Raw genomic sequence first — 23,602 nt, forward strand, 5'->3', positions numbered from 1 at the left:
CTTTGCTGCCTTTAACAGACTTTCTTTTTCTTCTCATCAAGCACAGCAACTTCTTCCATAATTCGTCACTATCTTTTCTTAATGAAACAACCTGTTTCCTCACATGTGCTCACATTCTTTACCATCTTCTAAAAATTTACTTTGCAGTTTATAAATATGAGTTTTTCTTTACCTCAACTTTCAACCTGACACTAAATAGATACTTGATTATCAGGTTCTTTTCTCAACTTGAAGAGAACAGAGTACTTATGCCCACCAGATTTTAAGACACTATAACCAACACAAGTGGTTTTAGTACAAGGATAGACATATATATCAACAGAACAGGGTCCAAAAACGAACCCACCCATGTATGTCAACTAATTTATTATTATAATTATTCTTATTAAAGCATCGTTGACATACAATGTCTTATTAGTTTCGGGTGTACAACATACTGATTCCACAATTCAATGTTACTCAATACTCACCACAGTAAATACAGTCACCAGTAATAACATTACTACAATATTACTACCTATATTTCTTACGCTATACTTTTCATTTCTATGACTTATTTATTTTGTAACTGGAATTCTACACCTCTTAATCCCTTTCACTTACTTCACTGGTCAACTGATTTTTGATAAAGGTGCCACGTTAGGAAAGACCATCCAAAAAATGATGCTGAAACAATTGGTTATCTATATGAGAAAAACATAAACAATATCCTTTATCTCACATCATATAAAAAAACCTACAAAGTGAATTACAGAAAGTAAAAGCTAAAACTAGAAGACATCTAGAAGAAATCATAAGAGAAAATCTTTGGAACATTTGGTTAAGCAAGTATTTCCCAGATAGGACATGAAAAAAAAATCGCAATTCATAAAAGAAAACAATTGGTAAGCTGGACTTTAACAAAATTAAAAACTTCTGCCCTTCAAAAGACACCACTAGGAGAATGAAAGGACAAGCGATGGACTGGAAGAAAAGTGGATGCAAAGAGGGTATCTTAAGAAGGACTTGTATGTCAAGTCCTTTGTATTCCCAAAACTTAATAATAAAAAACACCCAATTTTTTTAAATGGGCAAAAGATCTGAACAGATACTTCAATAAGAAAATATATGATGCTAAAGAAGCACATGAAAAGATGCTCAAGATCATTAGTGATTTTAAAAAATCACAAATTAAAATTCTACGGAGGTATCACTACATACCTACCAGAACTAACTGCACCCAGCATTGCTAAAAATATGGAGCAACTAGAACTCTCACATACTGCTAATGGGAACTTAAAATGGTACACCACTTTCAAAAACATTTTGAGACTTTTTTTAAAAGTTAAACATAAACCTACCATATGATCCAATCATTTCATTCCCGAGTATTCACCCAAAATAAATCATATGTCCACACAAAGACATACATACAAATGTTCACTGCATTTTTACTCATAAGAGCTAAAACCAGAGAACAATCCAAAAATGCACCAGCAGGTAAATACTATTGCACATATATCCAATGGAACAAAAAAGTATTAACTATTGATGCATCAGTGACTCTCAAGATAATTATGCTAAATGAAAGAAGCTGGACAAAGAATACATACTGTACAGTTCGTTCTATACAGCTTGAGAAAATGCAAACATACATTCAGAGGCAGAAAAGCAGATCAGTTGATTCCTTGCAGAAAGTAACAAGAGGGAAGAATCACACAGCAACACCAGGAAACTTCTGAGAATGATGGATATATTGTGGTAGTAATTTCACTGGGGAGGGGGGGGTGGGGGGGGACACTCACCACATCAAACCATGTCAATTACATCTCAATAAAGTTTTTTTTTAAGCTGTTTTAAATATGTGTGGGGGGGGGATTTGGAGTGGTTAGGATTTCTCAGCTAAGACATAAAAAGAAAAAAGAAAATTGGAACCAAAAATTTTTAAACTTTTTTGCTCTAACAAAAAAACTGGGGGCACCTGGGTAGCTCAGTCATTAAGTGTCTGCCTTTGGCTCCAGTCAGACCCCCAATTCGGATAGAGCCCCCGCATCCAGCTTCCTGCTGAGCTTCTCCCTCTCATTCCCCCTGCTTGCGTTCCCTCTCTGTGTATCTCGCTGTCATATAAATAAATAAAATCTTAAAAATATTTTATTTATTTGACAGAGAGAAAGAGATCACAAGTAGATAGAAAGGCAGGTGGGGGGTCGGGATTTCAAAATGTGCAAAAGATTTGAATAAAGACATATAGGTAGTCAATAAACACATGAAAAGAAGTACAACATCATTAGTCAACAGGGAAAGACAAATTAAAATCACAGTGATACCCATTAAAACGTTCAAATCAATCTGAAAACGAGCAATGAATTTATTTCATTAAAATTTATGAATTTAAACTCCATAGCTTTGTCTTGATATCAATGACAAAAATAACTACATTTGTGCTATAAGGAAAAGCATGAATAATTATCCCCATTTTATATGGCTTCCAATCCAGTGATCCTCTGATTGCACTGCATGGGTTTCTTGGGGTTTTATTTTTTAAATCATCTATAGGCCTGCTTGTAATAAAGAAGCATTATCTTTTTCTCAGGCTCTACTAATTCAAAGTCTCATTGTCCCATAACCTCCAATTCTACTTTTTTACTAATATATCACTTTCCAAGTTCCAAAGATACGTAGGGAGATGGTAGAAAAAAGAGTGTTAACTGCAAAGAAAGCTGTTCCTATCCTTAAAAATCTCCATTCAGCACAACCTTCAACAAGGACCTGTCCACAAGCACCTACCCTTTAGGCTCTAGTAAGCATCATTAGTATGGAGCAAAATAATCTTTCTGTTGTCCTTTTCTTTTGTTGTTTCTATGAGAATCTTGAAAGCTAGTAAGGACATAATGGGTATGTATTATGTATCTGTCAAATTAAAAATGACTGGAACAAGAGTCCGATTCCAAATCCACAATTCCAAAAGGAAGGTGAGAATCAAGTCTCCCATGCACTACCCATAGGACTACAAGGAAAGGGTCTGAATCCTAAAAAAATATCCTCTCTTGGGGCGCCTGGGTGGCTCAGTGGGTTAAGCCTCTGCCTTCGGCCCAAGTCATGATCCCAGGGTCCTGGGATCGAGCCCCGCATCGGGCTCTCCGCTCTGCAGAGAGCCTGTTTCCTTCTCTCTCTCTGCCTGCTTCTCTGCCTACTTGTGATCTTCGTCTGTCAAATAAATAAATAAATAAAATCTTTAAAAAAAAAAAAAAAATCCTCTCTTAAAATCCTAACTCTTCTCACCCTACACTGGGAACATGCTGCTTTTTATCAGAACTTCTGACTAGTTCACCATGCCCTTTCTCAGAGTTGTCTCCATTCCCAGGGCCTTGAAAGTCTTATCTCTACCAGCTATACAAGTACTACAACAAATTAAAGGATGAGAACCAGGGCTGACACCTGACCTAAGTTGTTCACCTTGATTTTCTTCATTAGGAATTCAGAATTAGGACTGAAATGGTTTGGGCTGGTCTCCTGAATGAAGAAGCTATGAACCCGAGAGGTACAGGATGGCCATGTGTCAGAAGGGTAAAGAAAGCTGGTTTGTAGAAATGAAGAAATAAATTATAATCAGAGAAAATCAACAGAGGAGTATACTGCCTAGGTTCCTAAGAACCTAAGTTCTATCCCCTCAAGAGATCCAGCCATCTCTCGGTTCTGTGAAATACCCCAGTATTCTCCACAAATAAATTCCTTTTCTGTTTTGTTTGATACATCCAGTGCTGGTGGAATTCCTTTACTTGCAGCCAAGTAAAGCTTGACTAAAATTAAGTTTACTAAATCAAATCATAACACCTTTTTATCTTTCAGTATTATCTTATACCTTATACACTGCTGACAGGCATAGATTTTATATTTAACTCCTTTTACTTTGCCAATACACCCAGTGATGCTTTTTATTCCCTATTACCTGATATTATTTCCCCCACATATATGAATTCATGGCAACTCAAATTTCTCTACCATCTCCCCATAAAAAAAGCTGCTTCCTTGCACAGTAAGATTTTTTCCAATTTTAGAGAACATATTTCGGAAGTAAATAACTAGTTTTCTATCCCCTTTTCCCTGTTTCCAGCATTATTTCCCTTTTCTAATTATTTTCTATAGTATCCTCAATTAAGTGGAATATTTTTGACATCCCTCATTTTAAGAAAACACCTCAGGTTATGATGACTACTGACAGTCAAGAAGAACTTCGTGATTAAGAGCATAGGCACTGGAGCAAGGCCTACATATAAACCCCAGCTCTGTCCCTTTACTCACTGTATGTCCTTCAGCTAAGCTTAACTTTTGTACCTATTTCCTCATTTATGAAATGAAGATAACAGTGGTACCAAAGTTATGGAGCTATTGAAGGGATTTAATTAATATACTTTAAAATGTTTAAATAATGCCTGGTCTAGTAGTGAGAACACCATGAATGGTAGATATCAAAGTCAGTATTTAGTCACAAAAGTGACTTTTAATAACATGTCCTTAAGTCAATGACTAGTCAACATTACTCTTCAATACCTAATATTCTGAAATGGAAGTGCTAGGGCATTTGGTCATCCAAAATCAAAAATTAAATTACATTTAGGATGCTCTAAGCCAGCACTGCCCAGAACTTTCTGCAACAATGGAAATGTATGTGTGATATACAGTATGATTGCCATTAGCCATGTGTGGCTACTGAGCACTTAAAATGTGGCTAGTGTGACTAAGAAACTGATTTTTTGTTTTTATTTTTAATTAATTTACATGAGGCTAATGGCAAATATATCAGACAATGAAGTTTTACAAGATAAGTCAGAAAAGTTCAAAATATGTTCAGAAAAGTTTCTATAATTGTCAAAATTAAGAGGGTCTCTCATTACTCTTTATTTAATCGGAATATGCCACACCTAGACATGCAAGTTAATAGATTCTATCAATTCCCCCCAAAAGCTCGATAAACATGGTAACAATGATGAACTATGGCATGATAATGTGTGGGAGAGACCTAATAGCATAAAACTATGAATATAATAAACATGTAATATTCAACATCAGCAACATCCTTGGCCTGAAGGCCAGCTGCAAACCTGAACACTACTGCTAGATAATCTAGAATCTAAGAATTCAGAGTGAAAGGGAAATAGAAGTGAGAAAACAAATCCCCATGCTCTTGAGCTGAGAGCAAAGGACACAAATCTGTCCTCTTTTATTCCCTTTTGCTTTCTACCATTGAAAAAGAGAAAAGAGGAAAAAAAATATGCCAGGTGACTTATGTATATATTTAATCCCATGAATCCTAACAGACCAGTGAGGTAAGCATTAACAATCCTATTGCTGCAAAACTGGAAAAAGTGAGTAACTTTCTAAGATCATATGGGTAATACGTGGCAGAGATTTAAACCTGTATCTACCTAATTCTAAGATTACATACCAGAGCTGCCTTCAAAATACCAAGGCTGTTACTCAAAACAAGGCAGCAAGAGGTCTTAAAATAAATCTACCCTTCTCTGGTCATTCTAAATAGCGGGGTCATCAATATCAAGAAAGGAGAAATGAGGAAACAGATGGACAGGAAATTCATCTGGGACACTAACACATGAGTTTCTCTGGTGCTAAAACATCCATCTGTGTTTCCTAGTATATCCTAAACAGACAGACTGGATCAATAATAAAAGGTATCTTTAAGGGAGAAGCATAACAGGGTCACCGATGTGGCTCATTCAGTTAAAACGCCAACGTGATTTTGGCTCAGTCATGGTATCAGGGTCGTGGGACAGAGCCCCATGTTGGGCTCAGCGCTCAGTGGGGAATCTGTTTGAGGATTCCCTCTCCCTCTGAGCCTCCCCCAGGTCACAGGCATGGTGGGGAGGGGTGCGGTGCAGGCACACTCTAAAATTAATTAATTAATTAATTAATTTTTAAAGGGAGAAGCATAACAAAAAGGAAAAAGCAAGTGCAAAATGGGGCAAAAATAGAAAAACAACAACAAAAGGAAGAAATATCAGGTAGAAGGTAGTTAAGTGTCACCAGAAACTACCTATAGTGCTACTGATAACCTCCAGTATCCCAGTATTTATATACATGTGAACTGTAAAATCAATCCTCTTAAAAATATCAGGTGATGTAGAAATGCAGAAAAGGCCTCATCTGAACAAATCTAAAGAAACATCAGATTTTATTTTGCTTTAATCAAACCAAATCATAACAAGAGTCTATTGCTACAACATGTGAAAGAAGTAGGTTATATACACATGTATGTTTACTTGTCGGTAGAAAACAAATGTTCAAAGAAAGTTTCTACTTTTTTTGGTAAGCTCTTGCTCTTTCTGAATCTGTACATGGAAATAAATAAAACACAGGTACATCTTGGGATTCAAATCCATCTTATACAAACTCAGGAACCAAGCAGATTCTGCTAAATTTTTAAGATTTTCTTGTATGCTAGAAACCATATCACTCATTTACCTAAATTCTCATTATTATTCAAAACAGAAGAACTGAAAAAAAATTAGAGGACTCACTATTCACTATCTAGATTCTCACCATCCAAACTCAGGATATGAATGCAATAGATTCAGATTGCAGGAATATCTGTGAATCTTATAACAATTTTTAATATAAATTCATATGATTTACCAAATTGGGATTGTTTTTTCTTCTAGCAACATGTTAGTATTCTACTAAAACCACATAAACACGATGCAAAACAGACCTTAAAAAACATCTTTTTATACCCTACTTAGTAGGTTGTTGGAATAAGTTACTAAGTCATTGCCTCTCAGCTCCAAACCCCCACCCCTACTTTCCCAATCTGTCTTAATGATGCTGAAAACTGGGACTCTACAAACCACATCTGTGCTTTGCCAGGTGGTTTCCTCTAAAACTCTGCCAAGAGGAAACATTTAAAGATGGACTGAAATCCTGAAGAAGGAAAAAGATACTGGTGCCTTCCTGTCTAGTCTTTGGGTGTCATAACAGCATTACCCCAGCAAAAATTTCTCTCTCTGTCCCCACAACAGGAGATCCTCCTATAGTAGTAAGTGAATCCAGTTTATAGTTTTTTAGAATTGTAGAACTATCTTCATCTACCCCAGGGAAAGACACAAAGTCCAGTCAATACCCATTCCTCATGGGTATAAGTCTCAAACCCATGGGACCCCTCTTTTGAGATCAGACACCAGCACTAGCCATGTAGTGCCTTCTCCTCAAAGACTGAGTTTTGGTTCTATATGACCCTTCCTCCTAAGTCTCTAGGTTTTCCCTTTGGTCTCTAAGCCCTTGGGGCTGGTTGATGCTTCTTGAAGTGCCTCCCTCCATGATACTTAAGTTTTATTTTTCTCCCTTCTGCTACCTACTTAACAAGTTAGTACGTAATTAATGATTCTGTTAAAATATCTCTGTTCAAACAAGTGGTGTGATTTCTGTCCCCTGATAGGGTCCTGATTAAAAAATTAAAAGTCTCATTATATAGAATATAGTATTGTTACAGTAAGTTCTGCTAAAATTCAATGACACATATACCAACAAGCAAAGAAAAACAAAGTGTCAGTTAAAAGTAACTTGTTTAAAAGAGTATATCTATCACTACAAAATCTTTTGCAATCATTCTTTTAAAGAAAATATGGAGTGCCTTTTTCTAATTCACACATAATATCTACTGGCATAGAATTACATGATATAAAGACATTTATACTAACAAGCAAAGAAAAACAAAGTGTCAATTAAAAGCAACTTGTTTAAAGAGTATATCTTACTATTACTACAAAATCTTTTGCAATCATTCTTTTTTTTTTTTAGATTTTTTATTTATTTATTCGACAGAGATCACAAGTAGGCAGAGAGGAAGGCAGAGAGAGAGAGAGAGGAGGAAGCACATCCCCCCGCCAAGCAGAGAGCCCAACGCGGGGCTTGATCCCAGGACCCTGGGATCATGACCTGAGCCGAAGGCAGAGGCTTTAACCCACTGAGCCACCCAGGCGCCCCTGCAATCATTCTTTTAAAGAAAATATGGGTGACTTTTTTTTTAAGATTTTATTTATTTATCTGACAGAGAGAGATCACAAGTAGGCAGAGAGGTAGGCGGGGTGGGGGGGAGCAGGCTCCCCACTGAGCAGACAGCCTGATGTGGGGCTCAATCCCAGGACCCTGAGATCACAACCTGAGCCAAAGGCACAGGCTTAACCCACTGAGGCACCCAGGCACCCCTGGGGTGCCTTTTTCTAATTCTACATAGTATCTACTGGTATAGAATTACATGATATAAAGACATTAACGACAGCTCTGTCTTACCAATACATAAAATACAGCAAGTGCAATTTTAAAAATAATTCTAACATATTCAGATTAAATATCTAGTTATCATCTACAAAAAACCAGTATTTGTTTATTAGCCTAAATATTTAAGGGTGGAGAGGGATTTAATCCAATTTACTAACTCTCTTTCCTACCCAACAAATTTTTAAACGTCACATACTTCCATTTCACCCCCCACCTTCATTTACTCAAAAATGTTCACCCCACTCTTACCTATGCCTACAAATCCCTACCTGCCTACCCACTTCTCATTCCCAGCCACAAATTCCGTTCTCCACCAATTCATATACTTCCTATTTTCAATCTAGCCATTTTGTGGACATACGGATATTGTAACACAAGATATAAAGGCAGTACATACAACAGAGGTATGGCAAACAAGCATTTGTCAGTGGGCTTAAGAGTTCTAGCCCTATTCCTATTTGGACAGTGTTGCTGGGGAGGTCATTTCTGGTTTGGGGAAGACTATGGGAAAGTAGACTAAAATTTATTGTGGTTTCAAGTAATCCAGGTTTCTCCCCCACCACCACCATCAAAAAAATAGCCATTCTTTTCTCCTCTTCCTTTTATTAAACTCAATGCCTGCTTCCAGTTACCGGAAAAAAAAAAAAAAAAAAAGTCAGTGACAAACAATGGTTTTCTACTCACACATTTAAGAATAATAATTCTCTGCTTTATAAAGATAGACCATACAGAATATTACAGAACTAAAAGATGTATGTAAGAATACTAAATTACCCAACTCAGACACCACAGAGTACTAGTTAAATGCTAACTGTATAGCTTTATGCACAAAAAAATTTGATTCTAGAATAATATACACAAGAATTGTAAGTTACAAATTATCAAGTTATGGTTATCTCTTTTCTTTCATCATCCCTTCCAATTCTGTAACTTCTACCAAGCACAAAAGCTAGATAAACATTATTCCTAACCCAATGTCACATATAAGCTTAAATCTAAACATAAATACTCAAAGAAGTTTAAAATCTCAATGACTTTAGTATAGCATTATTTCAGCATATCCCACAACTAAAAAATCTTTAAGGAAGTCTAATCAGTAGATCAAAGACTGCAAAATGTCCCAATGTAACCATATCCAAAGCTTTAAATATTCAAAAAAAAAAAAGGGGGGGGGGTAAAATGACTCTTCCCATCATACTGGGCAGTAATCACTATTAAGTCAATTAGCTCCACAGCAGCTTTGGAATTAAAGAAATGATGATAGTCTTTTTTTTTTTTTAATAGGTTCTTTTCAGAGCTATATAGCTGTCCCTTGTTTGGAGTTAGGGACAGAGGACACATGGACTCTAGTAAAGTAGAAAAGCCATCTCTCCATCTATTTCCATAATAAGCTGGAGACACATTCTCAGGGAAAGAAGTGCCATAATGACACAGAGTAAAAACTTTTCTACTGAGGACAAAAGATACAGCATCGGCCTGCTAAAAATTCAAGTATTTAAAAATGCAAATCCATTTTTCTTCTCTGGCATTCTAGACAACCAGAATTGCTTTCAAGCATTACGATTCCTTGACTTCACATTCATGGCTCTAACAACTTTCTAGCCCTTCTCGATCTTCTGCCCTCTAAAACTGGGTAATCCCAACTCTTCATCACTTACTCTGTTCGAGCCATATTGACTTTCTCATTGTTCCTCCAATACATAAGGCAAGTCTCCTGCCTTATCGTTTCCTGGATTCCTTCTCCCTGGAATGCTCATAGTCCACAAACCCAAAATGGAAGAGTCCATTACTCTTTCAGGTTTTCAAATGTCACCATTTCAGTAAAGTTTTCCTTGGCTAAAATAACATAAACCCCTATATTTCCCATTCTCCTTCTCTATTTTATTCTTCACCTTAGCCCTCATCACTGTCACTAACATACTTCTTGTGCTCCCTTTGGCACCATATAGACTAACAGATATTTCTTGTTTAATTGTCCCTTCACCAGAATGTAGCTCCATGATTATAGGATTTTTATCTGTTATGTTCACTGCTATAGTCCTAGCATTTAGAATAGTGCCTAACAACACATTAGGTGCTCAACATGCACCTAGCTGCAGCAGTTACATGTAATCAGTAGATACTGCCATCAACGCTTCATGTTCTAGTCTGAAAGATTTCAATTAACAGATTAAATTTAGGTTATTTTTTTGAACCGTGCCCTGGGAACTGCAACAATCCCTCACGGGCAACTGTGAGGGTAGAACATGAAAGCCTAATAAGCAAGCAGAAAAGGCCTGTGTTTATCTGTTTTATTCACAGGATTTCATGTAAGATTTAATTTGTAGAAAAGATTTAGCAACTTCAAAAAAATCTAAGACTACTGGGCTGTATACAATTTAGTTCCTACTTTTTAAGCTTTACTTATTTACTGTAAATGAGGATAACCTAGGTATCATGTTTATATCATCATTTAGAAAGAGATTAAAAACTAGCACCGAGCCTTATTTAATCTGCTACAAAAGCAGTAAAATTTACTGTGTATTTTCTAATTAAAACAAGTAGAAAGCAGAATATTTTAAAAAGAAATGAAGTATAAAAATTTTGTTATTCCATATACAAGAACATATGTAAATTCACTAAGTGGAAATTAAAATCCAAATCCCATTACCACAAATTTCTCTACAGACAAAAATATCTCCCAATCCATCAAATAGCACCGCCCAACAAAACAAACAGTATTTTATTATGAACTTCACCTTGAAATTCATTCTAATATGACCTGACCAGCATAACTTTTAAAACGTTACATGTCCCAATAAAGAAAAAAATAGCACTCACCTTAACGAAGTTACAGATGGACAAGCCTGTCCATACAAACCCATCTGGCCACAAAGAAAATCTGAAAAGTAAAGAAGAGTTAGTTATCAGAAGCTCCAAAGTAAGCTAAACTATAAATAAGATTCATTTCTAATTAAAACATTCTGAAAAGAAATAGAAGGCTAAAAGATTCACCACAATCTGAATCAAAAATGCTATTAAACAGTAAGAGGAATTATACTGAAGACAGACATAACAGGAGGCATAAGAGAAATAGGTAACACTATAACTGTAATATCCAAGAGAGCTGAAAACTCATAAAACTTAACAAATTATTATGCTTGTTATACAGAGAGTGTGTCCCAACTATTTAGCAGAATCCTACTGATCCGGGAGAAGTGCCTAAAGGAGACTAAAGAGTGAGTATGCAGGTTCCCATCCCCACATAACTGTCCCCTACCTCATCTACTCTTCAATCAAAACAGTGCTACCTTTATTGATTTTATATACCAGAATTCACTAAGACTTCATGTGAAGAACAGTTCCATTGTTTAAAAGAAAGTTAAAAATAGCATTCAAACAGAAGGAATTTTGAGTAAGAAGCTCTAGCTTCAAATTCAACTATGACACTACGAGACATTGAAGAATTTCTTTAACCTCACTGAACCTCAAATTCTTCATCTGTAACTTGGCGATAAATACTGCCTATATAATTTTATTTACTCATTAGGGACAAACTGCAGGTTTGTTACTAGAATTAAATAAATCAATGAACAAATGTAAAATGGTCTATTAGCACTACTACCTGGCACAAGGATGATCCACAATTGTCTACACGTAACATGAATGAGAGAAGTTGGAATGGGCATAAGCACATACATATGCATATACTGTGCAAATGGTTGAGACTGTACAACTAAAGAAAACATGTTCATACTGAAGGGAATGGATCAGCTGCTAGTCCAGTTCCAGCTAACTGCTGCTAAGCAGGATTACAAACCCAATATTCCAAGAACCAATTTTTCAGAAGAAGCAAGATACACAAAATTTTATTTGAAATCTCCTGATTTTTCTTTTCTAAATACTATGTGGACCAAACAAAACATCAGATTCTGTCCTAAGTTTATAAACTTTAATCTAGAGGCTGAATGAATTCTCAGCATCTAACTGTTCCTGCATGCACATGAGAGAGACAAGGCACTTCTACTTCTGCTAGAATGACAGAATAGATAGCTTAATCAACATGTCACTGTAAATTACAAACACTGGATAAAATCTCTTAGTCTTTATAAATTAATCAATAATCCTGAAGGAAAGTAACATCTGATCAAGGCCAAAAACTAAATATAACAGAGAAACTAAATAAGTATGCAGGGTACTGAAACCAGCTTTCATTCACCTTCAAGGCATTTTGCCAAACCCTATGAATTTCAGCTTGCGCTCAGAAGACCAATGGGGTTCAAGGTTCAAAAGGCAAAGTCCCGGTATTACCCAAGAGATAGCAAGGAAAAATGTTTCTTAACCTTGGCCACTGAGTGCCAACAAGGGGATGGGACAATGATTGCAGTAAAACAGTATCCCCCCAATATTCATAACCATAAGCTGACTCTCACCTAGATTACGGTTTAAAAAGATTCATACTTAGAATTCTGTTTACGGTAGTCCTAGAATGGCAGTATTCCCCACCCATCCTTGAGAAAGCAAATGCAAATCCTCTGGGGAATCTGCCTTTGATCTAGGTCTAGAATTATTCTCACTATCTGGTACCAAAATAAGTAACTTCTTGGGTGCCTGGGTGACTCAGTTACACGTCTGCCTTCAGCTCAGGTCAAGATCCCAGGGTCCTGAGACTGAGCCCCATAGTGGGCTCCCTGCTTGTGGGGAGCCTGCTTACTCCTCTCCTTCCTGCTTGTGCTCTCTCACGCGAGCGCTTTCTAATAAAATCTTAAAAAATAAATTTTAAAAATAAAAATAAGTAAATTAATTAACAATCAAAAATCACAAAACCCAGAAGGAACAAGGCACTCAGAGAAAGATATAGCTGAAACATCAGTTTGCAGAATCAAAACCTCAAAAAGATTTTCAGATATGGTAATTACTTAATTACTAGACACTTTACTGCTTTACTTTATGGGTGATTTAACTACTCCTATTTCAATTATCTGTATGAATCTCAAATTTGTGTCTCTAACAGGAATCAATCTCCAAACATAAATATCTAACATTCCATCTTGGAAAACCCAAATCTATCATTCCAAAACAAAATTCATCATCTTCTTTAATGTATTTACTATCATAAAATGACACAGTCCTTTTATCTAAGAATGGTCTTCTAGCCTAACTCCTTCCTTTGCTCTTGTTAAAATAGAACACTTCTTTCCAATCCTTGATTTCTATGAAGAATGACTTCTCTAAACACTCCTAGGCTCTTAGGCCACTCCTCATCAAAGAGGTAAGTATCTTGATTACTGGGTAGAGCTAACTCAGGACCTACATCAGGACTCTACAGGCAGTGATCTGGATACACCTGCTCTGTTGACCCTGACAGTCTACATATCAGGAGGGCTGGCCCATGGTCTAGATGGGAACGGTGGGGATAAGAGAATGTGGAGAGTCAGTTAGCCCATTTGACTTTTAAATCTAAATCACAATCTATATTCTACAATATCAGTTTCAGCAAAAACAAAGATAACTCCTCCAAAAGCTACCACATTATCCAGCAACTCAATCCTACACACATATGTGTCTATGTGTATACGTATGTGTGTGTGTGCATACCCAAAAGAATTTAAAGCATATGTTCACAAAAACTTGCACATAAATGTTCATAGCAGTATTATTTATAAATGGCCAAAAAGTTGAATAAAATCAAACGTTAAACTTATGAATGGAGGGGCACCTGGGTGGCTCAGTGGGTTAAAGCCTCTGCCTTCAGCTCAGGTCATGATCCTGGGGTCCTGAGATGAAGCCCTGAATCGGGCTCTCTGCTCAGTGAGGAGACTGCTTCCCCCACCCCCTCTGCCTGCTTCTCTGCTACTTGTGATCTTTGTCTGTCAAATAAATAAATAAAATCTTAAAAAAAACTTATGAATGGATACACAAAATGTGGCATATATACACACTATCCATAATATACAATATTATTATTCGGCCATAAAAAGGAATGAAGTCCTGTTACATGCCAGACCATAGCTGAACCCTGAAAGCCTCATGCTAAGTGAAAGAAGTCAGACACAAATCACCACATATTTGGAAAATTGATTAGTAGTAACCAAAAGATGGGGGGACAGGGAGTGATTTCTATGAGATTTTTTCCAGAATGATTAAAGTGTTCTGGCACTAGATAGCAGTGACAGTTGTACAAAAACACTTAATACAGAGGCACCTGGGTGGCTCAGTCAACTGAGCATCTGACTCTTGGTTTCGGCTCGGTCATGATCTCCGTGTCGTGGGATCAAGCCCTACATTTGGCTCCACACTCAGCAGAGTGTGCCTGTCCCTCTCCCTCTGCTCTTCCCCCAACTTGTGCTCACACTGTCTCCCAAATAAACAGTTTTTCTTTAAAGATTTTTTTCACTTATCTGTTAGAGAAAATCAGTGAGCGAGCACAAGCAGGGGGAATGACAGGCAGAGAGAGAAGCAGGCTCGCCGCCGAGCAAGAAACCCCATATGGGACTTGATCCCAGGACCCCAGGATTATGACCTGAGCCAAAGGCCCAACTGAGCCACCCAGGCATCCCTAAATAAAAATCTTTAAAAAAAAAAAAAAAGGGGGGGGTGTGCCTGGGTGGCTCAGTGGGTTAAGCCGCTGCCTTCGGCTCAGGTCATGATCTCAGAGTCCTGGGATCGAGCCCGCATAGGGCTCTCTGCTCGGCAGGGAGCCTGCTTCCTCCTCTCTCTCTGCCTGCCTCTCTTCCTGCTTGTGATCTCTCTGTCAAATAAATAAATAAAATCTTAAAAAAAAAAAACAAACTTCAGTATAAAACCAAATTACATGCCTTAAAGTGATAAACTTTATAGTATGTATCTGTATCTCAATTAAAAAATAATTTTAAAAGTAGTAATATTTTTTCATCTGTTGGTTCTTGTTAAATTCTTCAGTTCAGAACTTAGGTAAGGGAAAAGGATCTTGTATTTTGAGTCCCCCAGACATCAAAAACCTTAGGACCCCCAATTATTTACCATTTACTACCAACTCTAGCTCCCAGGTATCTTTCTAATCTGCTTCAGCCTCAGTGCCTTAGTTTCAGGTTTCTCCATTTTTAATCTTACTACTGCTCCTAAACGGTGACCCCCAGGCTGCTTAACTGAAAGAACAAACATCTGCCAATCTTCTCCCACCCAACAAATACATGACCAGCAACATGGAAATCTCACAGAAGGCGGCTAAAGTTCACAGTTCAGTTGGGAAAGTCTCAGTGTCCTCTGAATTACAAACTCACACTTCTGAAGCCAACTATAGTTGAATAATTATATTAACTCATTCAATTATATCCATAATTTATACAGTTTGAGTTGGTGCAAAAAGCACCTTGTAGAATTTTCTCCAAATCCTTTAAAACCCAACATATAAGAAAGTTTGTGTAAAATGGCACAACCAGAATTGGGTACTAAAAACCAGTCACTCACTGATGAATATGCTCCAGTAGAAGCAACTGTCCTATACACCATCACCAACACAAGAATATGGAATTCCTTTTAGTAATATAAGCAGTCTTCAAGGGTATATTAAACTGAGTTACAGGGGCACCTGGCTGGCTTAGTCAGTTAAGTATTCGACTCTTGATCTCAGGGTTGTGAGTTCAAGCCCCATGGGAGGCTCGAAAATTTTTAAAATTTTTAATAAAATAAAATAGAGTTATAAACTTATAAACTATTTACATTTAGGAAGCAGATGTTCAACAAACTAACAGTAGTATAATAATGTATTATTTGGGAGCAGGAGGTGAAATGGGACAAAGTATTTTGGAAAAAGCTCCCAAGTAAGATTTTTTTTTTTAAGATTTTATTTATTTATTTGACAGAGATCACAAGTAGGCAGAAAGGCAGGCAGAGAGGAAGGGAAACAGGCTCTCTGTTAAGCAGAGAGCCGGATGCAGGGCTTGATCCCAGGACCTGGGATCATGACCTGAGCCAAAGGCAGAGGCTTTAACCCACTGAGCCACCCAGGCGCCCCACTCCCAAGTAATTATCTTAATTCTTATTCTCCTCTCTCCAACCAACAAAGGAATATGATGCTTTATAGTTTACAAAGAACTTACCAACATTCATGACCTTGAGTCAAGACCTAGACTGGAATCCCAATTATGACCTTAGGTATAACTTCTCTAAGGCTTAATTCCCTCCTTTCCACAAAAGAGAAGATCCATGCCTCAGTTACAGGGACCACAGCTTGAATGAAAGCATCAACATAACAGAAAAAGAACTACAAACTGGTTGAAAATAAAGGCTACAGGACTAGAGGTCAGAAATTATTCCTTTTTTTTTTTCTTTTTAAACTTCTGAACTTAGACCTGTCTTTCAAAAGACTTGAGAGTATAAAATTCACTAGCATCCATGAAGGAACAACCCCTTTGACTCATGTTACTTAACTGAGCACTATGACTTGTTACACCATTAGTCACAGGTAATCATTAAAGCAGTCAAAGAAATAACCTGTCTTAATCAGCCAGAACAGAAGAAATCTACCATAGGAAGGAGTAAGGGGGAAAAGAATCCTGCTGAATGAGCAGCAATCACCTACTCATCTTACCTCGACTAGCTACACCTAAAGGCAGTGACATAGCTTGAGCTAAAAGGTGAGATCAGAGAGTCCTATGCTCTCAGAAAGCAATTAAAATCATGTGAGAATGATCAGTTCACCAAGGGATAATTAATGGAAGATGAGAGGCCAAACTTAAACTTTGGAGGGCTCTAGTAGATAATTAAGAGAAGAGGAACTAGTTTAAAATAAAAATAACTTAAGAAAATTGTACTGGAGATGGCTGCAAGTGATTTAATGCACAGGAAGGCAACATGTCGATTAAGATAGACACACACTGAAAAAAGAATATTGGCTTTTATTAGAAGATCATTAACAGTATAGAGAGTGTGTTTTGTGTCCTAGTGAAAGCAAAAAAAACCAGACTGCAAAGGAATAAGAACTAGGGGAGGGAAACAGAGATTTAGCTACAAATTATATAAAATGAAAATAAATAGGGCTTAACCAACTGAGCCACCCCAGCTCCCCACGAAAGGCATTTTTCATTATAGGTATTTTTCATTATAAACGTGGCGTCAGGCTGTATAGCGATCAAGATCATTGTTGCCTGGCCTTTGCCCGGGACACTTCGTGATCACCTGTACTACTCTAGAACTTCTGGGCCTTCTTTGGTACAGTGAGGGATCTCTAGTTCTCGGGATAGAACCCAAACATACACCAGGTGAAAGAAACATAGGCACCAGAGAGAAAAGTCTGTCTTCATGTTGGTGCTCTTGCAATTTTTAATAAATTATAGAAGTTTTCTGTAAAAGAAAGAAAGAAAGAAAATAAATAGGAAGTGCAATAAGGTCAAGCAGAGAGGAACATATTAAGAAATCAAAGAAGGTGAAGAATATGGTAGAATGTTCATCACACTGTATCCCCCCATTACTCTGATTTCTTCTTCACAACTCTTGTCACCAACAATATGACTTCTGTTTTACTGTCTGGTTCTCCTCCACTGGAATACAGATAAAAGTCTGTTTCATTCAGTTACACCCCCAAAATTTGACATACGGTTAGCTGTCATGTTTGTTCAATATATGAGTAAACCAGGGTCCTTAAGAGCTGAAAGAGTACACTTCAAATAAGAGCAAGATTTGATGGAAAACTCACCAGACCTCTTTTTTTTTTTTTTAAGATTTTTTATTTATTTATTTGACAGAGATCACAAGCAGGCAGAGAAGCAGGCAGAGAGAGAGGAGGAAGCAGGGTTCCTGCCAAGCAGAGAGCCTAATGTGGGGCTCGATCCCAGGAACCCGGGATCATGACCTGAGCCGAAGGCAGAGGCTTTAACCCACTGAGCCACAAAGGTGCCCCCTCACCAAACCTTTTAAATACAGTCTTTGCACCCATCAAATACTTCTCCCTACCTCAAGGCAAATAATTTAGGACAAATCTGTAGTTAGAAGAGCAAGCTAAGTATCCAGAATATATGAATTCTTAAAACTCAATAATAAAAAGATAACCCAATTTAAAAGTGGGGAAAGATGTGGAGATATAGCTCATGGGTACAGCATTTGACTGCAAAAAATGGGCAAAGATAAAAGTTACTAAGATCTACATATGTCCAATAAGCACATGAAAAGATTAGTCATCAGGGAAATGCAAATCAAAACCACAATGAGATACCACTTCATACCACTAGGATAACTATAATTAAAAAAAAAAAAAAAAAAAAAAAAAAAAACCAGACAATAACAACTGTTGCAAAGGTATGGAGAAACTGAAACTTATACATTGCTAGTGGAAATGTAAAACAGTGTAGCCACTTCAGAAAGTTAAGCAGTTTACTAAAAAGTTAAACACAGTTACCATATGACACAGCCATCTACTCCTAGAGTCTATACCGAAGAAATGAAAATATTCATCCACACAAAAATCTATAAACAAATGTTCACAGCAGCATTAAATAATAGGAAAAAAAAAAGTGAAGAGCACCTGGGTGGCTCAGTGGGTTAAGCCTCTCCCTTCAGCTCAGGTCATGATCTCAGGGTCCTGGGATCCAGCCTCCGCATTGGGCTCTCTGCTCAGCAGGGAGCCTGCTTCTCCACCCCCCCTCCTCCCACCCCTGCCTGCCTCTCTGCCTACTTGTGATCTCTGTCAAAATAAATAAAATCTTAAAAAAAGAAAAAAGTGAAAACAATCCAAATGCCACTAGCTGATGAATGGATAACTAAGTTGTACTATATCCATACAGTGGAATAGTTAGCAATAAAAAAGGGATGATATATGCTACAACATGACCCCTGAAAACATGCTAAATGAAAGAAGCCAGTCACAAGACTACACAATTCCATTTACACCAAATGTCCAAAACAGGCAAATTTATATTAGTAGTTAGACCATGGAGTAATAGTTACATTAAATGAGATTAGTTTCTTAGAGTCTGAGGAGTGGGGAAATAAAGGGGATTGACTGGGTATGGATGGGGTTTCTTTCAGAGAGAGAAAAATGTTCTAAAATTAGACTGCAATGACGGTTACACAACCCTTTGAATACATTAAAAAACATTACATTTCACACTTAAAATAGGTGAACTGTACAGCATATGAATTCTATCTCAATAAAGCTTAAAAAAAAAAAAAGAGCAAGTTTAGAACTCCATCACACAAATGTTCTTGTTAAGTTCCTGCTTCTTCCCTCACTAGTGCCACAGGAGCCACCCCCACCCCCAAACTGGAACAGGAAAGGGAGAGTAAAAATAATGACTTCACCAGAAAGCAATGCTACTACAGCAGTATCTTCAAATCTATAACCCCCTGAACCATTAGTGGTTCAATAAAGTTTCTTTTCTGTTGAGTTATACTATTTCCACCACCTATTAATTACACATATTTAATAACGCTTATGGGTCATTAAAAAAATTCTATACAAAATTCTACAGAAAAACATTCTACCAGTATCTACAAATCAACTACTTAGGTTATACCTCTCTCCTGCTAAAACAAAACCAAACCCAGGTTATTCTCTAATAACAGAAGATGAAAAATGCATGCCAAGCAATCAGCTTTAGCTTTTTAAGACTGTTGTAAGACTAAAGAGTCTAAACTAACTGCCTCTTTCCCCTTCATAGTTTAGGTCTGGTGTCAATCAAACAGGTGGTAAATGTGGGGGGAGAGGAGCTTCTTGGCCAAACATCAGAGAGCTATAGATTCTTCCAAACCCCAAACCTTACTTCCTGCAATTTATGTAAATAGATCACAGGCCACCCTCTTCAAACCAAATCATAACCTAAACAAGTAACACAAGATTCTATTTCTAGTTCTGTCATTAACCCACTGGATAATCCTGAAGCTTCAGTCTCCCTACTTTGCTCAATAACTTAACCACAATTTCTGGTCCCAAAATCATATTATGTGGTCTAATAAAAAACTTTTTCCCAATTTATAGCTTAGTTTTTATGGAAAATCTGACAAAAGTATGTGAAATTAAATCATATTATATGCTTGTCACTTCTACTGAATGTAGATGAAATACGAAAAATTTGAAAGACTGTTCACTACAAAAATTTGAACTCTCCTATTTTAAACTTTAAAAGGTATTCACTAAACAGAGAGAATAAGCTTTCAGAGGGCTGAAGGGTTTTGAGGCTTTAAATTTAAACTCAGTTATATTTAGAAAGCCAAGATGCCACCTCTCTGGATCCTGTATATTTATCTTGGTCATTTGATTCATGTGCTTTGCCTGGTGTAATTCAAAGCAAGAGATCCTACAATATCCCTGAAAAGTAAACTGAACACATCAGAATGTACTGATTACCAGAGGAATGTCATGCTGTATTGCAAAAGAAGGGAGGCTACAGTCTCCCACTGCTAGAGCTGCCCTGTTCCCGAAAATCCTGACTCAAGAGTCTAGGGTGAAACCTACAGAATCTGCTAAATAAAGTATCTCAGGTGATTCTGATACGCAACTTAATTCAGGAACTACTGGTTTAGGACAAGGATAGCAGAAAGGTTTCATATCATTTACCAACTATGCTCAATAGGTGATAGCTACCTGAAGGGCTACACTGAGGAGGTCATGTCTAAAAACAACCAGTAATTAGTAGTTTGCCATGGACAAAGTGATGGGGAAGTGGCCACATGCAAACCACGTTATCTGTCATCTGTGATTCAGACCACTAAATGGGCTTTTTTTAAAGGAGGCTTCTGAGGTAAGAGAAAAAAAGACTTATATCTGGATTATTTACTTTTTTTTTTAAGATTTTATTTATTTTTTTGTCAGAGAGAGAGAGAGAGCATGAGAGTGAGCACAGGCAGATAGAGTGGCAGGCAGAGGCAGAGCGAGAAGCAGGCTCCCTGCTGAGCAAGGAGCCCGATGTGGGACTCGATTCCAGGACTTTGGGATCATGACCTGAGCCGAAGGCAGCCGCTTAACCAACTGAGCCACCCAGGCGTCCCTGGATTATTTACTTTTAACTGGCAAAAGCTTTGGCTGATTCTGAGAAGGTTGAAGGCAACAAGAATAGGCCCACTGGCATACGTGCCAATACTCTCCATAAGTACTTATTAAACTTCTTTCTCTCTCAAATAAATAAAATCTTTAAAAAGAAAGAAAGACAGAAAGAAACAAAACAAAAGAGCACCTGGGTGGCCCAGTTGGTTAGGCATTCTCCTTCAGCTCAGATAATGATCCCAGGGTTCTGGGATAAGTCCCGGGCTCAAGTCGGCTTCTCCCTCTCCCTCTGCCCTCCCCCATGCTCACCCTCTCTCCCTCTCTCCCTTATTCTAATAGATTAAAAAAAAAAAAAAAAATCTTTAAAAACAAACAGGGTGCCTGGATGTCTCCGTCGGTTAAGCAACTGCCTTCAGCTCAGGTCATGATTCTGGAGTCCCTGGACAGAGTCCCACATATCCAGCTCCCAGCTTCGAGGGGAGTCTGCTTCTCCCTCTGACCTTCTCCCCTCTCATGCTCTCCCTCCCTCCCTCTCTCTCTCAAATAAATAAATAAAATCTTTAAAACAAACAAAAACCTTCCCAGTATTACACAGAAAAAGACTTCTCTCTCTCAAAATGTCAATAATCTTGTTTGAAAAATGAATATTCTGCATAATTATATAAATTTGGTTTAAAAAAAAAAAGGGGGGGGTGCCTGGGTGGCTCAGTTGTTAAGTGTCTGCCATCTGCTCAGGTCACAGTCTCAGGGTCCTGGAATCAAGTCCCACATCAAGCCCCCTTCTCAGCAAGAAGCCTGCTTCAACTTCTCCCTCTCCCTCTGCTGTGTTTTCTCTCCTTCTCTCTCTCTCTCTCTCTCTCTCTCTTTCACTCTGTCGCTGTCAAATAAATAAATAAATCTTAAAAAAAAAAAAAAAGGTTGTGCCTTGAGTTCCACAGTAGGTAAAGGTGGGAGGTAGTGGGAAGACTGAGTACCAAGCAAAAACAGTATAATTTAGGTTGATTCAAGAGGGAATCAACTGGGGGTCTCATCAATACATGACTACAATAATGGGTTAAGATTCCCCTAGCAGCATTTTCAGGGGGCCCCCCCAACAATGGGGGAACAATCAAGGCATGACATGGGAAGGCAAAAAAATCTGCTTTGTATTATTTTGTATGCGTCTGTCTCTTAACACTGGACTACTGGCTCTTAGTGGGCCAGGTATGTCAAACGAACCTTTCAGGAGGGGGTGGGGCTCAGTACATTAAGCATCTGCCTTCTACTCAGGTCATGATCCCAGGGTCCTGGGATCAAGTGCTGCATCAGGCTCCCTGCTCAGCAGGGAGTCTGCCTGCCCCTCAGCCTCTTCTCCTCCTCCCTGGCTCATTCTCTTCTCTTTCTCCCTCTCTCTCAAAAAAGTAAATTTCTTAAAAAATTTCTAAAAATTTTAAAAATTAAATACTTAAAGAGGGTTGAGGCATATGTGGCAAACAGCTTAATAATGGTCAAATCTGTGATGGGTATATGGGGATTCATTATATTTTATCTGCTTTTACAAATACTCAGCAGTGCACTTGCGGACTTTCCTGTTACTTGGTCAAGTCCAGCACCGTACAATTAATTCTTTTTTTCTTTCTCAGATTTCAGGAAGCTTAAGAATGACTAGTACTTCTGAAGAAAACAGCCTAGACTCAATCAGAAGAAAACCAGCATTCATTTGTTAGCTCTACTAATAAGAAATCCCTCTGAATCTATTCAAAGAACTTCTTGTAAATTAATATGAGAACTGAATATGAGCCAAGAGAGTGACTCAGCTGCTAAAAAGAAACAAAATACAATCTTAAACTTCACTAGAAGCATAGTACCCAGATCAAGGAGGGTAACAGCCCCATGCACTCTTTACTAGTTAGTTCACAACTGGAGTATTGTGCTCTGTTTCGAGCATCCCATTTTAAAAACACTTAGAAGCTAGAATGCTTGCAGGGAGAGATATCAGACTAGTGACGAGTTTAGAAGCCAAATGTCAAGTGCGGAATGTCGGAAAAAAGTAGGTGTGTTTAGTGTAGAGAAGAAAACACTTCCCAGCCTTCCTTGTCACCTCAACCATAGAGACCCCTAGTGTAGTACTTTCCAGAGGATTTCAAGAGTCATTAACAGGCATTCCATTGTCAGATAAATCTGAGATAAACACTGTTCTCTCTAACAGACTTATCAAAGGGTTCAATATCCTCAAGTGCTTTACCATTCTTCAGGAAGGATATTCAGTATTTCCCAAAAGGAACCATTTATTCATTCATTCAACAAAAATTCACCAAGCCCCAATTATTGGCCAAACATTCCTCCACGTGCTGGGGATACAATGAATATTTTAATATTGTGAAACAGTTAAATTAAATAATTATTTAATATTTA

General features: G+C 37.6%; 1 protein-coding gene across 3 annotated transcripts in view; it reads right to left on the reverse strand.

Annotated features, from left to right (window-relative positions):
• The window catches only part of FOXJ3 (forkhead box J3), a 151,880-nt gene that overhangs the window by 116,779 nt on the left and 11,499 nt on the right, over positions 1-23,602 (reverse strand). The window contains exons 1-2 of one of the 3 annotated variants that reach the window (XM_032877462.1): positions 11,876-12,020; positions 11,092-11,152 (exon numbers count right to left, since the gene is read on the reverse strand). In XM_032877462.1, the coding sequence (XP_032733353.1) occupies positions 11,092-11,152; positions 11,876-12,005 (191 nt within the window). In that variant the 5' untranslated portion in view covers positions 12,006-12,020. Of the gene's footprint in view, positions 1-11,091; positions 11,153-11,875; positions 12,021-23,602 lie in introns of those variants that run through there. The other 2 variants (XM_032877463.1, XM_032877464.1) reach the window with 2 other exon arrangements.

This window comes from Lontra canadensis, unplaced genomic scaffold, assembly GCF_010015895.1.
Source record: "Lontra canadensis isolate GAN:19392208 unplaced genomic scaffold, GSC_riverotter_1.0 scaffold60, whole genome shotgun sequence".
NCBI lineage: Eukaryota > Metazoa > Chordata > Mammalia > Carnivora > Mustelidae > Lontra > Lontra canadensis.